The 18,373-nt window shown below is 39.5% G+C and overlaps 2 protein-coding genes across 4 annotated transcripts in view; one reads left to right on the top strand and one right to left on the bottom strand.

Annotated features, from left to right (window-relative positions):
- LOC125101887 (olfactory receptor 2W1) overlaps window positions 1-18,373 on the bottom strand; it is a 311,804-nt gene that overhangs the window by 215,641 nt on the left and 77,790 nt on the right. The window lies entirely within an intron of this gene.
- LOC125101888 (olfactory receptor 2W1-like) lies at window positions 852-2,690 on the top strand. The gene is made up of 2 exons (XM_047732456.1): window positions 852-928; window positions 1,730-2,690. The coding sequence occupies exon 2, from the start codon at window positions 1,746-1,748 to the stop codon at window positions 2,688-2,690; it is 945 nt and encodes a 314-aa protein (XP_047588412.1). The 5' UTR covers window positions 852-928; window positions 1,730-1,745.

Consider the following 18,373-nt stretch of genomic DNA (forward strand, 5'->3'; position numbering starts at 1 on the left):
ACCATCATGGTAAAATCACCAGTGTGAAAAATGATGACAGGAAGGAGTGAATACAGTAACAATAATAATTTGTGGGTAGGTTAATACAATTTTAATTTTGATAGTTAATATGAACCAAACACAGTTCCTAGTGTTTTCACAATTACTAAACCTTACCACCTCCTTTTGAGGAACATTATTATCTTCACTGAACATATAAGGAAGCTGGTGTGAAAAAATTACATAACTGCCCAAGGACACATCACCTCCAAGTAGTGAACCTGGGATTTGACACCAAGCTCTGAGTCCAGAATCTGTGCACTTAACCACTATGCCCAACTTAGCGGTCATCCATCACATAAAAATATCACATTCATTAATTAAATTAAATTCCATTTTGTATTGAGAAAAGCTATATCCCTATCTCATGCTACTTGGTAGTAACAGTTCTTTTTCATGTTAATAATATTTTCATGTTCTGACTAAACTGCTTGTAACAACCATATATGGTAGGTAATTTAATTCACCTTATTTTACTGTAATGACAGCAAGTAAAGTTATTATTCCTGGTCACAAACACACAACAAATATAAACTACCCTATGTCTGATGTTTACGGCCAGAAATTCTATGCAAAAAAAAACCACAAATTTACAAACCAAAAAAATAAATAAAAACTAAAAAATATTTATAAACTAATTCAATCAATAAAATTCTGTCTACAAAGTGATATCATAAACTATTCAGAAATAGTGAAATTTATGTGTTCCTTATCTCTTTTCTGAATTCTTAGAGAACTAAAATAAGGTTTTACCTATAGAGGTCTGAAGCAAGCAGAGGATTGACTCATTTGTGGAACTGGGAAATTCCACAAAGAAAAACAACTCACTGACTGTTTACTGAACTTCTTGTTCCAGTTACCTGCCATCGTAATTTTGCAGAATGGCCAGGTGAGTTGGAGCTAACACAGGTGGTTGCTGTGTGTGGGTGGTAACCCAATGTTTCTGGAATTAGTTCAATCTTTAACTCTGCAACAAATCAGGAAGGCTATTTAAATGCTATACAGCAGTCATGAATGGCATTCTAAGAAATATGGGTCCTCTGCACATGGAAAAGAAGGTTAATAGGAAAGATGATTTTTCCTGGCATCAGAAAAGGTCAGTAGAGTGGGGAACAGCAAAACTGATAAAGGAACAGCAGTGTCTGCCATGTTGAAGAGGAGGGAAATCAAGGAAGGGACAGTGATGATAATGGCTGGAATGAACACATTTGAAAATGAATATGGAAATTGATCCTGCTGCCAAAAAGTGGAGATTGTCCCTAGGAAGTGGGTCCCTTAACTTTTTACCTGAAATTCCACTTCTTGATAAGGCAAAAATTTGTCATGACCAGGTATGCTTATGTCATAATTTCAACAAGAAACAACTCTTCCAATCTTAAGTAATATTAAATTTATGGATTTATCACTTAATCAAAACACACAGAAACATAGGTGACATGGAATCATTAAACCATTTCAATGACATATAACTCAGTGTGACTGGGTTTGCCATATTACTTTTAAAACCACTCTGGTTATGAGTAAACACAGAGAGGCTTTGGGCAATGAGCACAGGGAGTGTTAACAGAGGTGGTCCAAATGGGAGAGAGCACACAAACAACTGAATTGGGGATACTCATGGCAAACTACATGGCAAGCTTTTTCTGCCTAGGGCTGATGCTATTTTGATTACCACGATCTTGTCTCCTAGACTTTCCTAAGGAGCCATGGACACAAACAATGGAAGTTCCGCAACAGATTTCATCCTGCTGGGCTTTTCTGATCGACCCCAATTAGAACCCATCATCTCTGGGGTGGTCTTCATCTTCTATATTGTGACTCTGGTAGGAAACACCACCATCATTCTTGTATCTTACCTAGACACCCAGCTCCATACGCCCATGTATTTCTTCTTATCCAATTTATCTTTTTTGGATCTCTGCTATACGACTAGCATTATCCCCCAGATGCTGGTAAATCTATGGGGTCCGACAAGGTCTATTACGTATGGAGGGTGTGTGCTCCAATTCTTCTTTGCCCTTGACCTGGGAGCCACAGAATGTCTTCTCTTGGTTGTGATGGCCTATGACCGCTATGCTGCTGTCTGTCAACCTCTTCACTACACTGTCATAATGCACCCTCAGCTTTGCCAGAATATGGTGCTCACCACATGGTTAGGTGGCCTTGGCAGTGCCTTAATTCTTTGCTCCCTGACGTTGAAATTACCAAGATGTGGGCACCGGGAAGTGGATAATTTTTTCTGTGAGATGCCAGCATTGATCAAGATGTCTTGTTTCTACTCAAAAGTAATTGAGGTCATTCTCTTTGCTCTCGGGGTGATATTTCTTCTAGTACCTCTATCACTAATTCTCATCTCATATGCAGTAATCACTCAAGCAGTCGTGAGGATCAAGTCAGCAGCAAGGTGGAGTAAGGTCCTTAACACATGTGGTTCCCACCTCACAGTAGTAACTCTGTTTTATGGAACAGCCATTTACATGTACATGAAGCCACAGAATAGCACATCCCAAGATGAAGGAAAGTTCTTTACTCTCTTTTACACAATCATCACACCCACCCTTAACCCTCTGATCTACACTTTAAGAAACAAAGATGTGAAGAGGGCAGTAAAGAGAATACTGTGTGTTGAAAAATGGCCAGCCAAGTCATGAGTTACATGGAAGAAAGCTAGTAAATAATACTGACTTTTACCAACAAAAGATTAATTGATTCTTTTCTGCAAAGAGCATTTATTGGGTGTTACCATTGTACCAAGAATTGTACTAATTAATGGCACTGTAATAAGTGTAAAGAGGAGAAAAAAGTTTAAGAAGATAGAGATACAGACACATAAAGAAACTTCAATTCATACACTTAGAATCCTTCAAGACTAATCAAAAACTGTAGATAACAAAACATATAATTATGAAATGCAGTTAAATACAGTAATAGAGATATGCACAAAGTATTAACATTTCACATAGAAATTATTTTAATATAGGATTACACCGTACACTAATTTTTTCCTTTCCTCACTGACCAATTTTATAGGAATACCCTCTCTTCATCTACCTGATAGTGATATTGGGGCTTCTGTACTGGAGACCATCTGCCCACTAATACCCATTCCAACTTCTCCTAGTTTTAACTGGACACAGGGCCACAAAGTGTGTATTGCATTTCTGAGCCTGACCTTCACCAACACAATGCCAGGAAGCAATGTGTGTAACTCCTGGGTTATCTTCTCAAATATGAAGCCATTTGCTCTCACCCTTCTCACTCCCCTTCATCTTGGCTGGAATGTCAATGTGGAGAGTACCTAGCTTTACCAAAAGCCCTAATAAGGAATGGAAAAATAACATGGAAATGTCCACCCCTGCAGCAGAGAATGTCTCCAGATTATTACAGGAGGAAAATCTTCTATATTATTTAATATTAATTAAGCCCTTTACTTTAGGCTCCCTCTGTTAGAGTAGCTTAACTTTTACCCTCTGTGGCCTGATAAGGAGTTTGAGTGTTTCCTGTAAGGTAGTGTGCCCTTGGACCACCGGCAATAGCATCACTTGGCCCCTTATCAGTAACGCACACTCTTGGGCCCTCCTCAGACCTACTGAACCAACCATTTATGATGGACCCAGCAACTGATATTTTTAACAAACACTACAGGTATTAGGCTAAACTTTCAGAATCACTATTATAGAGAATAGGGAGATGTTGAGTCTCTAAACAGAAAATTAACAGGGCTTTACAGATTTTAATTAGTTTCCTTCCCATACACCTGTGAAAGTAGGTGAGTAATGGTTTCTCTAGGCTCTTAGATAAGAGAAATGAAGGAAATGAGGAGTATCACCTAAAAGAAATCCATATAAAAGGGTATTCATTATTTAATAGTATCTTCTTACTCTGGTTTTGTATTTTTTTCTTTTATTAAGTTAAGGTGGTAATAGATGGTCATTTTTTGGAAAGGGGCTTGATGTTCTTATTTGGCAAAAGAAAACATAGCAATCTCATGTTTGTTCCCCATATGTTTGTACTTTGCTTTACTGGTAAATACATTCAAACTCTGATAATCTGGATGCTAGAGAGAGAAATACTCCCTTCTATACAAGATGACCATTTCAAGAGACTGGAAATCCTCTCTGCACAAGACAGTCCTCACATTTATGGGGTCCTTGCTCTGTGATTTCAAGGTCAAGTAAACTGCCATCCACCTGCAGTACTGGGTGGGAGTACAGGATTTGTAAGACTTAATGGTCTTTTCTCTCCTGTCTTCAAACCTTGTGGTTCCCAGGATTCCACAGGGAAAACACTATACCTTTATTTATAGTTTTAATACCTTTTTGCAGGTAACTTTAAAATCATCAGATGTGTAAGCCTTAGCAATAATAAGGAATCTGAGAGAGGGTGATGATACCCAAAGACAGGAAGCCCTAGAGACAACAGAAACTTTATGGTGTTCTAAGGACTTGGGAGGAGAATGTACGGAATGGTGGCAGTGTGGCCCTTGGAAACGAATATCACCTCTTCTTTGTGAAAAATGCTTGTCCCCAATCTTGATAACCTACTGATTTATCACTTACAAACCTCTCACTAGACTCCTAAACCCAGTTATAATCTTACCTCTGGATAGATATTCTTACAAATCTCATCAATCTGCCCTTTGAATTCCCTCCAAAACCAGTCCCTGCCACTATTATGGCATTATCTCATTTTATATATTTGTCTGTATGTATGTTTGAGGAAAGGCATTGGTGAGCTTTTCAACAACATAGAACCTCTTACTCATGTGTGATTTTCATGTGTCTAAATTGGCTTCTGACATGAATTACATGTTTAATAAATACAGAGATTGAATAAGTGAATGGATATTTTCTTAATAAATATACATGAAATGTTCTTATTCTACAGAGTATAACAAATATTCATTGGGCAATGAATACAGGAGCAACGTCTTTAGGCTTTTAACATTTAGAACATTTGCAACACCTGACAACTAAAAGAAGGGAAAGATACTCTAGGTTTTTTTTCACCCTCATAATATTATGGAATCCTTTTAAGTGTGTATTTGGACATGAGAAAAACAGGAAGAATAAAAGAAAAAGTTTCTCAATTATCTCATAACCTAGAAATAATGACTGCTAACTCTTTAGTTGATTTCCTTTTAAATTATTCCCTTCCATATTAAAGTTTTAGTCACACTGAGTAGCTGATTCATAGTATTAGAAGTCCTAGCAACAGCAATCAGACAACAAAGAGAAATAAAAGGTATTCAAATTGGCAATGAGGAAGTCAAACTCTCTCATGATACTTTACATGGAAAACCCAAAAGACTCCACCCCCAAATTACTAGAACTCATACAGCAATTCAGTAATGTAGCAAGATACAAAATCAATGCACAGAAATCAGTTGCTTTCTTATACAATAAAAATGAAAACACAGGAGGGGAAATTAGAGAATCAATTCCATTTACTATAGCACCAAGAACTGTAAGATACCTGGGAATAAACCTAACCAAAGAGGTAAAGGATCTGTGATCGAGGAACTAGAGAACACTCATGAAAGAAATTGAAGAAGGCACAAAAAGATGAAAAAACACCCCATGCTCATGGATCAGAAGAATAAACATTGTTAAAATATCTATACTGCTTAGAGCAGTTTATACTTTAATGCCATCCCAATCAAAATTCCACTGGCATTTTTCAAAGAGCTGGAATAATCCTAAAATTTGTATTTCTCCCAAGGTACAAATTCACATCAGACAAATCACTCCCAAGGGCAAGTGATTGGTGGCCTTTGAAAGAGCAACTGTATGTGAACAGACACATGACGTAACTGTGATGTGAAAATGTCACAGGGAAGAAGATGCTGACAGTGAGAAGACTGGAAAAACAATATCACACTGTTATAGCACATGCTTGTCCCTGTCCACACAGATGACAGAGATCTCCTGTGAGACAACATGATGGATGAGGGAAACATACCCAGGCTCCAGCACCTGAGAAAGTATGAATGGTCTTCTAGGTAAGTGACTGACATCTTGGACCCAGGGATGGCTTCAGCTAATCAGGGTCAAGTGCTGGAGATTCCCTGGAATAACATTTAAAAGTTTTATAACACAAAGAATAATTGTGAGTTTGGGGAAACAGACATCTCATTTTTCCTGGTTGTATCAGTTATCTGCTGCCACATAAACACTTATTTTAATTCTTTATTTAAATGCAATTTAGTTAACATATACTGTTTTATTAGTTTCAGGAGTAGAATTTAGTGATTCACCAGTTTCATATAGCACCCAATGCTCATTACATCAAGTGCCATCCTTAATGCCCATCACCCAGTTACCCAATCCTCCCACCAACCTCCACTCCAGCAACCCTCAGTTTGTTTGCTATAGCTCAGAGTTTCTTACAGTTTGCCTCCCTCTCTATTTTTACTGTATTTTATTTTTCCTTCCCTTCTCCTATGTTCATATGTTTTGTTTCTTAAATTCTACATATGAATGAAATCATATGGTATTTGTCATTCTCTGACTTATTTCACTTAGCATAATACTCTCTAGTTCCATCCACATCATTGCAAATGGCAAGATTTCACTCTCTTTGATGGCTGAGTAATATTCTATTATCTATAGACACCACATCCTCTTTATCCATTCATCTAAATGGACATTTGGGCTTTTTCCATATCTTAGCTACAGTGGACACTACTGCTATGAACAGTGGGGTGCAGGTGCCCCTTCAACTCACTATGTTTGTATCCTTTGGATAAATGCCTAGTAGTATAATTACTGGGTTATAGGGTAGCTCTATTTGGAAAACAGCATAGGGGTTCCTCGAGAAGATAAAAATAGAGCTACTCTATGAGCCACATAAATACTTTTTAAAGATAAAGCAGGACTGCTAGAAATATATTATTATATATTAGTATTATGTTATAACATACAATATATGTAATAGAATATTACTCAGCCATATAAAAGAATGAAATCTTGACATTTGCAATGATGTGGATAGATCTAGAGTATAATGTTAAGCAAAATGAGAGTCAGAGAGAGACAAATACCATTATGACTTCACTTGAAGTGGAATTTAAGAACCAAACTATAGAGAACAAACTGATGGGTACTAGAGAGGCAGTGGGAGGATGGGTGAAATAGGTGAAGGAGATGGAGAGTACACTTATCTTAATGGGCACTGAGTAATGTATAGAATTTTTGAATCTATGGAATGTATAGAATTGGTTGATATTGTATACCTGAAACTAATATAATACTGGATATTAACTATACTGGATTTAAAATAATTTTTTTAATTAGGAAAAAAGAAATGACAGAATAGGTTGAATATCCCTTCCCCACAATTCTGAAACTAAAATTCTGTTCATAACTCTGTTGGCAGCATATCTATCCTAAATAGATATGAGGCTATTTCTGCTCCCAGCTTTCAGTTCTGATAAACAAAGTCAGATCAGTGTTAAAACAATTCCTTTGCAATAGAGAATAATATTAGCTACATGTCATTTGTCATTTCTTCAGAGAATACTCATTATTAACACTTTATAAAACTATGCATTTTCTTTGGAGGATTCAAAAGAAATTAGACTGTTTTAGATGCACTGGTGGAATCAAGGAAATATGTGAAAGAATAACTTAAAGTTAATCATTTTAAGTGCACATTAGAGTAGCCATATGAAAAGGATGGGTCACATTTTATGTTCATGTTAGTCAACAAAAATATCAGTGGGAAAGTTTCTGTCCTTTTATCAGTTATCTTTCTGGAAGAAATGTTCCATGAATTCTGAGCACAAATATGGCCTATTGCTTTTCTTTATTATCATTACTTTCCAATATATTCATCAGCCCCCAGTTGTAGTATTACCAGAATGTCCAGTGCCTGCATTTTGGGCTCCCCTTCCCCATGAATGGTCACCAAATTTCAATTCCAAAAGTAAGTGTCACAGTGGTGCATGCCAACCAGGAAACACCCTGTGTTAAGTGCACTACTTCCATTACTGCTTAGTGCCATATGTGCCATGGTGCCTATTGGGGGATGATCCCACAGGTGCACAGGAACTAGTGTGGGATGATGGTTCTTTAGGTATAAGCCCTGACCATTCCTATCATAAGGAGGACCAGTATTCCAGATCTCTGAACCAGCTTCAGTGGACCTCCTCTGGAGGCACACTCCCCTCTCCAAATTTTCATGACAGTTGCATCCCTGTGAGCCCTGTGTTCAGTCTCTGAGGTGGCTGATACACCAGCATGATAGAGGCCTTTGTGACAAGACCACAGCTAACATCACACTCAATGGTGGATGTCCGCCTTGACCACTTCTATTCAACACAGTACTAGAAGTCCTAGCCAGAAGAACGAGGCAAGAAAAAGAAATAAAAGCATCTAAATCAGAAAGGAAGAAATAACTGTCTGTATATGCAGATGACATGATATCCTACATAGAAAATCCTAAAGACTCCACCAAAAAACTGTTAGAACTACTGAACAAATTCTGTAAAGTTGCAGATGTAAAATCAATATACAAATATACATCATTTGTATAGACTAATAACAAACCACCAGAAAAAGAAATCAAGAAAATTAATCTCACTTACCATTGCATCTAGAAGAATGAAAGAGGTAGGAATAAATTTCACCAAGAACCTGAAAGACCTATACACTGAACACTGTAAGGGAATATAATATATTGAAGACACAAATAAATGATCATGGCTTGGAAAAATATTGTTAAAATGAACATACTTCCTAAAGCAAGCTACAGATTTGATGCAATCCCTACCAAAATTCCAATGCCATTTCTCACAGAAATACAAACTAACAGTCCTAACATTTGTATGGAACCACAAAAGAACCTGAATCATTAAAGAACCACAAAGTTTAAAGCATCACACTTCCTGATGTCAACTACATTACAAAGCCAAACTAACTACAGCTGTGTGGTATTAAATAAAAACACATACATAGATCAATGGAATAAGAGAGAAATCCCAGAAAGAAATTCATACAGAATATGGGCATTTAATTTTTTATTATATGCACATAATGGACTATTACTTATCCATGAGAATGGACATCTTGACACTGTGGCAACACAGATGGACCTTGAGGGCATTATGCCAAGTGAGATAAGTTAAAGACAAATACTGCATGATATTACTTATACGTGGAATCTTTATAAAAGAGTCAAGCTCACTGAGACAGAGTAGTGAAAAGGTTGGCAGGGGCTGGGGAATGGAACAGAGGTTGATAAAAAGGCACAAACTTCAGCTATAAGATAAATAGGTCTGAGGAGCTCATGTAGAACATGGTGATACTGTATTTTATCATTGAAATTGCTAAGAGAATAGAATTGAAATACTCACCAAACAAAACAAACCAAAAACATGAGGTGATGGATAAGTTAATTAATTACTTAGGGAGAGAGTATCATTTCACAATTTATATAAAACAGCAAATCATGATGATGTTTACTTTAAATATCTTACAATTTATATCTCACTATATTTCAATAAACCCTAATTTTAAAAAGACATTAAAAATAAAGGAGAATTAGGGGAAAGTAGTAGAAAATGCTATTTTAGAATGGGTGGTCTGGGAGGGCTCTCTGCCCAGACAGCTGAGTAGAGCAAGGGGGTCAGTCTCAAGACAGTAATGGGAAGATGATTCCCAGGAAGCTGCAAGTGATATACTTCACCGTGTTTGCTGAACAGCAAGAAAATGGGGAAAGTGGCAGAGTCATAGAAGACACACAGCAGCAGCAAGGAAAGAACTAATCATGAGAGGGCTTCTATTCATATGATGTTTATTCTAAATGTGATCATTCAGGACTTGAGAAAAACTGGAGAAGCTATGATGGCAGAGTAGTAGGAGGACCCTAGGCTTGCCCCATTCCTGGAACACAGCTAGATAAATATGAAATCATTCTGAACAGCTGATAAATCAATCTGAGGACTGACAGAACAAACTTCAAACTAGAGGAAGGTAAGAGGTCAGACTGTGGAAAGCAGGAGGTGCAGAGTGGTGTTTTCATTGACAAATGGATCAAAGGTGCTGCACAGAGGAGGAAGCCCTGGTCACAGATAGAAGCAAGAAAGAAAGAGAGGAAAACAGGGGATCACACATAGAAAACACTCCCTCAAAGCCACTGACATGGAAAATGAGAGGAGCTAAACTTCATGCGTCTTTACAAAATGGATACAAAAACTGGAGTATTAGATGTCTGGCTTGTGGGCAGAGTGGAGCCCTGAGGGAGCTGCAGTACTTCTGTGGAGAAGAAGGGCAGATAGCCCAGTAGCAGATGGTGTGAACTGAGGAGATGGTGTGCACAGGGAGAGAAGGCTCCCCCATCTTGGAGCATACCTGGTAGAAGCAATATTGCCTCTGCAGAGACAAAAGAACTGGCAGATGTCATTACCCTCACACCTACCTCAGCATAGGCACAGAGACACCTGCTGAGGGCAGCTAACCTGGATAGCTCTTTGCTGCACTTTATTCCAAATTCCATGTTCCTGAGCTTTGGTGGGACTGCCTTTCTGGGACAAACCTGCATCAGTCCCAGTGCAATAAGATCCTCCCCACAGAGGACCATGCCAGTCCCTAAAGCTGGAGTTTAAAAACTCAGCCAGCCTGTCTAGGATAGAACATAGGTGCATCACACTGCCGGGAGTCAGACAGTCTGGACACAAATAAGGTGAATGCAGGGATCTGAGGGATTCTTGGGACATACCAGGGAAGGTAGTTCACTTTTCTGGAAGTGTGTCCCCAACAACAGCATGTGGAAGCTCCCTTCTCCAAGATGAGTGAGGCAACCGGTGTCAATTCCCTCCCCCATCCCTCAACATAAACTAACTTCAGCAAGAAACACAGCACCAACAGTACAGCCTAAACTGGTTACACCAAGTCCTGCCTTCTCCTCACCGTCTGCTGGTACTCCTTTTCTCAGGCAAGTGTGCTGAGAACCAGAGCAGTGGGACTCTCTCCCAGAAGAAAACCCACCCATACACATGATGTTTATTGACCATAGAGTTCTGCAAAGCTTCAGCTCTAGTGGAAATAGCATCAGGTCTCTTTTAACAAGCAGACAAGAGCACATCCACATTCTGGCCAAGGTCCAAACACTTCCTGCTGCAGGCACAAAGAAATTCTGTAGAGGACTGGCCTGAGGGAAAAAGCAGCCATAACACAGCAGCAGGGTGTAAGCACCACACGTCATAGACACTTCCTGAAGCACCAGGCCCTGGACAGTAAATGACCTCTTCTTACAAAGCCATTACTCTCAGGAGCAGGAACACATAACAGGCTCTTCTAACACAGAGAAGAAGACAGAGAACTAGATAAAATGCCAACCCAGAGAATTCGTCCCAAAGAAAGACCAAGAAAAGGTAAGAGCTGGGGATCTAATCAAAACAGATATAAGTAATATGCCTGATCCAGAATTTAAAGCAACGATCATAAGGATATGCGCTAGTCTTGAGAAAAGCATAGAACACACCAGGGGGGTTCTTACCGCAGAGATAAAATACTTAAAAACTAATCAGCCAGGCGCCTGGGTGGCTCAGTGGGTTGGTCCACTGCCTTCGGTTCAGGTCATGATCTCGGGGTCCTGGGATCGAGTTCCGCATCGGGCTCTCTGATCAGCAAGAAGCCTGCTTCCCTCTCTCTCTCTGCCTGCCTCTCTGTCTACCTGTGATCTCTCTCTGTCAATAAATAAATAAAAATCTTAAAAAAAAATTGGGGGGTAAAAATATACACCTTAATAAAATTAAGTTAAATAAATAAACAAATAAATAAGTAAATAAAAGGCAAACCCCATTCTTAGTTTGCTATATATACAAATGGTCTCTGACTGAATTAGAAGGGTAATTAAAATTCCCATAAATGAATAAAAAGACTTTGGAGACTTTGTCTCCTCTTTTTGGGGAGATGATGAGAGCATTTTTATTTGTCTGAACAATCGCTCTCTCAGGTTAGGCAGAAGCAGAAAGTTGCTATGCTAGTTTGTAAACATTCATCTATGTGTGCAAGGAGATGTACAGACGCTGAGAATCTAAAGATGAGTTGAGCATTACACAGGACACACAGCTAGCCAGTGCCACATACTAAACTTTCTACTCTGAACCTGACTTTCTGTACCGGGCTTTGCAGTGCTGGATTGGGTCATCTAAAATGACATTTTTTCTTTGCCAAGGCACTTTTAGTTGGATTCTATCAGACAGCCAGAAATAGGTATTCGAAGGCTGTATGAAATAGGAAGAACTTCCTCATTACTCTGTTTCTGTTTCTGTTCCTGTGAGCATCCCCAGTGACACCACATAATCCAGTCTCCATGTAGTCACTGACCTACCACCACCATGTTAGCTCTTCAGATTCACCAGCACCCACAGGAAAGTGCCCCCTCCTCAGTGCTCTGCAGGCACTGCTGCAGCCAGGGGGAACTTCTAGTGGGTAGTGTTGAGTCCCAGCTCTACCTGGCCCCGCACAAAGTGCCTGGGCTCTCTGCCCTTATACCCCATCCCTGGGCTAGAAGCTGGTTCCTACACTCAACATGCAGACACTTCAGTGTTTCCTGCACTTGACAAGACTACCAACATCTACTCGAAGTATTTTTATCTTAAACATGCTTTCATTGAAACAGCTTATATTTCTTCCATGACTGAATTGTGACTGAAACTCTACCTAAAAAACCCTTAAAGGGAGAAGCAAGATTTTGGAGGAGTACGGGACCCCATTTCACCGGCCCCCTGAATTTAGCAGGATATCTACGAAACCATTTTGAACACCAACAAAATCAGTCTAAGATGTAAGAATACATATCTGGATCTCGACAAGCAGAAAAGCGGCTGTGTTTTGTAAGGTAGGACGTGCAGAGTCGTGAATCTGCAGGGACATATCGGAAGATAAACAGAAGGGGGAGGGAGCCTCCATAAGCTGGCTCCTGGAAAGTGATAGAACAAAATCAGAACCCTTAGGAATCTGCTCTAAGAGAGACATCCCTCTCTGAAAGGGGCTCTGGAAATGAAAGGCAGAATTCTATGTAGAGTATTGCTGTCCTCTGATACAAAAAGCTTAGAACCAAAGGAGATTCCTGGTAGCAGATTGTCCAAGCAGTGGAGCCAGAAAGCAGGTATGGCCAGTGAGCCCAGGAAGGGACTCTCAGCTCAGATCGTCATAAACCACAAGCCGGGTGAGATGAGAATCGCTCTTCTCTTGAGTAGCCTGAAAAAAATCAGGAACCTGCACCTGGTGAATAGGCAAAAACTCTGAGGGTGTAGCGCCAGGAAAGGTCTTTAAAGTAGGAAAAGTAGGAAGGAAGGAAGGATGGAATGAGCCAGGAGAGAGTGAGCCATGATCCAGGACTTGATCCAGGAGCTTCAGGCACCTGTGTATGCCCATGGCCACCTGCGGTTTTAGAAGCATAGAGGGCAGAGGCAGTCCTGGGCTCCTGTGACCACCTCTGAGAGAGCTGCTATGGGTGCACACAACAGGACGCTGTGCTTTTCAGCAGTGCAGACAGATATGGAGGTGGTTTGTCTTGGAGGGTTTACCGAAGAAAGCATACTGCAATTTCTCTGTTCTGGGTCAGACGTTCGGCTGCAGCCATTTCTGCTCTGACCCTTGGAAGAAGCAAAGAAAGCCACCAGGGGAAAAAAGTACAGAGGATGGGTTTCCAATGAGCTGATCCCCCTAATGGGATGGGAAAACTCTGCCCAGGCAGGGATACCTGACAAACAGCGAGGCAGTCCCCTCCCCCAGAAGATAGTCTGGAAGAACAAGTGGATGACAACCCTATGACCCCATAAGACTGTAAAATCCCAGGACGCCTGGATGGTTCAGTCGGTTAAGCAGCTGCCTTCGGCTCAGGTCATGCTCCCAGCATCCTGGGATCGAGTCCCTCATCAGGCTCTTTGCTCAGCAGGGAGCCTGCTTCTCTCTCCACCTCTGCCTGCTTGTGCATTCTCTCTCTCTCTCTCCCCGACAAATAAATAAATAAATAAATAGATAAATAAAATCTTAAAAAAAAAAAAAGACTGTAAAATCCCACTACCAGGGGAAAATTGTATATTGAGCTCCAGGCTTGTTTATTTTTCAGATATAACTCTCTTTTTCTTTCTTTTTCTTTTTCTTATGCTTTTTTTCTTTTTTCTTAATCTCTCATTCCAACTAGAGGTTTTTTATATCAACTTATATTTCACAGTAGCTTTTTAACTTGTATTTTTCAAACCTATATTTTTATTTTTTTAATCATTTCATTCATTCTTTTTTTTTATTAATTTCTTTTCAGCCTAACAGAATTCATTGTTTATGTACCACACCCAGTGCTCCATGCCATACGTGCCCTCCATAATACCCACCACCTGGCTCCCCCAACCTCCTACCCCCAGCCATGCAAAACCCTCAGGTTGTTTTTCAGAGTCCATAGCCTGTCATGGTTCATCTTCCCTTCCAATTTCCCTCAACTCCCTTCTCCTCTCCATCTCCCTATGTCCTCCTTGTTATTTCTTATGCTCCACAAATAAGTGAAACCATATGATAATTGACTCTCTCTGCTTGACTTATTTCACTCAGCATAATCTCTTCCAGTCCCGTCCATGTTGATACAAAAGTTAGGTATTCACCCTTTCTGATGGAGGCATAATACTCCATAGTGTATATGGACCACATCTTCCTTATCCATTTGTCTGTTGAAGGGCATCTTGGTTCTTTCCACAGTTTGGTGACCATGGCAATTGCTGCTATAAACATTGGGATACAGATGGCCCTTCTTTTCACTACTTCTGTATCTTTGGGGTAAATACCCAATAGCGCAATTGCAGGGTCATAGGGAAGCTCTATTTTTAATTTCTTGAGGAATCTCCACACTGTTCTCCCAAAGTGGCAGAACCAACTTGCATTCCCACCAACAGTGGAAGAGGGTTCTCCTTTCTCCACATCCTCTCCTACACACGTTGTTTCCTGTCTTGCTAATTTTGGCCATTCTAACTGGTGTAAGGTGGTATCTCAGTGTGGTTTTAATTTGAATCTCCCTGATGGCTAGTGATGATGAACATTTTTTCATGTGTCTGATAGTCATTTGTATGTCTTCATTGGAGAAGTGTCTGTTCATGTCTTCTGCCCATTTTTGGACAAGATTATCCTTTTTGTGTGTGTTGAGTTTGAGTTCTTTGTAGATCCTGGATATCAGCCTTTTGTCTATACTGTCATTTGCAAATATCTTCTCCCATTCCATGGGTTGCCTCTTTGTTTTGTTGACTGTTTCCTTTGCTGTGCAGAAGCTTTTGACCTATATTTTTAGATATATGCTTTATTATAGTCATAGAGCACATTAATAAAAGAAAAGGACAAGAACCATATGATCCTCTCAACTGATGCTGAAAAAGCATTTGACAAAATACAGCATTCTTTCCTGATTAAAACTATTCAAAATATAGGGATAGAGGTAACATACCTCAATATCATAAAAGCCATCCATGAAAAGCTCACATGAGTATCATTCTCAATGGGGAAAAGCTGAGAGCTTTTCCCTTAAGGTCAGGAACACGACAAGGATGCCCATTCTCACCACTATTGTTCAACATAGTACTAGAAGTACTAGCCTCAGCAATCAGACAACAAAAAGAAATAAAAGGTATTCAAATTGGCAAAGAAGAAGTCAAACAATCTCTCTACACAGATAACATGATACTTTATGTGGAAAACCCAGATGAATCCACCCCCAAATTACTAGAACTCATACAGCTATTTAGTAACATGGCAGGATACAAAATCAATGCACAGAAATCAGTTGCATTTCTATACACAAACAATGTGACTGAAGAAAAAGAAATTAAGGAATCCATTCCATTTACAATAGCACAAAAACCATAAGATACCTAGGAATAAACCTAACCAAAGAGGTAAAGGATCTATACTCTACAAACTACAGCACACTTATGAAAGAAATAGAGGAAGACACAAAGAGATGGTAAAACATTCCATATTCATGGACTGGAAGAATAAGTTATATTCATGTATATTCATACAATTATGAAAATGTCTATGCCACCCAGAGCTATTTACACTTTCAGTGCCATCAATACCAAAATACCACTGGCATTTTTCACAAAGCTATAACAAATAATCCTAAAACTTGTATGGAACCAGAACAAAACCTGAATCACTAGGGGAATGTTGAAAAAAGAGAAACAAAGCTGGAGGCATCATAATGCCTGACTTCAAGTTCTATTACAAAGCTGTGGTCATCAAGACAGTATGGTATTCACACAAAAATAAACACACAGACCAATGCAACAGAATAGAAAGCCCAGCTAGGGACCCTCAACTCTATGGTCAACTAATCTTTGACAAATCAGAAAAGAATATCCAATGGAAAAAAAGTCTCTTCAGTAAATGGTGCTGGGGAAAATTGGAAACCCACATGCAGAAGAATGAAACTGGACCATTCTCTGACACCATACATAAAGATAAACTCAAAATGGATGGACGACTTCAATGTGAGACAAGAATCCATCAAAATCCTAGAGGAGAACACAGGCAGTAACTTCTTCAACATCGGCCATGTTTCTCTAGAAGTGAGGGAAATGAAAGCAAAAATGAACTACTGTGTCATCACACACAGAAATAAGGTTCTCAGACAGCAATCTGAGTGGTCATGCAGAGCTGCCTCTGAAAGGGAGAGTAGCCACAGCTGAATCCTGCACAGAGATTTTATTTTTTTTTTTTTATCAGAAAAGCAAGGACAGATGCTTCCAAGTGTGGAAAAGGAGTACAAAGGGATGGCAAATATCTTAAAGTAGGCCTGCATTATCCCCTGCACATAGGCATGCAGGGAGTTAATCATGGATAAGGGAGGAGCAGGATGTTTAGGCTAGTAATCACCAGGTTCAGAAAGGGAAGACTGGGGACGCCTGGGTGGGTCAGGGGTTAAAGCCTCTGCCTTCGGCTCGGGTCATGATCGCAGGGTACTGGGATCGAGCCCCACATCGGGCTCTCCGCCCAATGGAGAGCCTGCTTCCCCACCCCCCACCGCCACCTACTTGTGATCTTTGTCTGTCAAATAAATAAATAAAATCTTTAAAAAAAAAAAAAAGAAAAGAAAAAGAAAGAAAGGGAAGACTGAGGGTTACATTCTTTCATACATACTAACATATGCCCTGCCCCTGGGGATTGTGGGATTCTGCTCCTGCCAGGGCCATTGCATTCAACAGCCTGAGAAGAGGAACACTGCTGACATTTCAGCTGATTCCACAGACAGTCCCTAGGGATTATATATTTTCTAAGACTAACTTAACACTATTGAGACTTCATCAAGATAAAAAGCTTCGCACAGCAAAGGAAACAGTTAACAACACTGAGAGGCAACCTATGGAATGGGAGAAGTTACTTGCAAAAAATTCATGGAAACAAATGAAAATGAAAGCACAACTGTTCAAAATCTTTGGGACACAGCAAAGGCGGTCCTGAGAGGAAAGTATATAGCAATACAAACCCTTCTCAAGAAACAAGAAAGGTCTCAAGAATACAACCTAACCCTACACCTAAAGGAGCTAGAGAAAGAACAGCAAAGAAACCCTAAATCCAGCAGAAGAAGAGAAATCATAAAGATCAGAGCAGAAATCAATGAAATAGAAACCAAAAGAACAGTAGAACAAATCAATGAAACTAGGAGCTGGTTCTTTGAAGGAATTAATAAAATTGATAACCCCCTGGCCAGGCTTATCAAAAAGAAAAGAGAAAGGACCCAAATAAATAAAATCATGAATGAAAGAGGAGAGATCACAACCAACACCAAAGAAATACAAACAATTGTAAGAACATATTACAAGCAACTATACGCCAGCAAATTTGACAATCTTGAAGAGATGGATGTATCCCTAGAGACATATAAGTTACCAAAACTGAACCAGGAAGAAATAGAAAACCCGAACAGATCATAACTAGTAAGGAGACTGAAGCAGTCATCAAAAATCTGCCAACAACTAAGAGCCCAAAGCAAGATGGCTTCCGAGGGGAATTCTACCAAGCATTTAAAGAAGAATTAATTCCTATTCTCCTGAAGCTGTTCCCAAAAAATAGGAATGGAAGTAAAACTTCCAAACTCATTTTATAAGGCCAGCATCACCTTGATCCCAAAACCAAACAAAGACCCCATCAAAAAGGAGAATTACAGACCAATATCCTTGATGAACAGAGATGCAAAATTCTCACCAAGATACTAGCCAATAGGATCCAACAGTACATTAAAAGAATTATTCACCACGACCAAGTGGGATTTATTCCTGGGCTGCAAGGTTGGTTCAACATCTGCAAATCAATCAATGTGATACAATACATTAATAAAAAAA

This window comes from Lutra lutra, chromosome 6, assembly GCF_902655055.1.
Source record: "Lutra lutra chromosome 6, mLutLut1.2, whole genome shotgun sequence".
In the NCBI taxonomy this organism is placed as follows: Eukaryota; Metazoa; Chordata; class Mammalia; order Carnivora; family Mustelidae; genus Lutra; species Lutra lutra.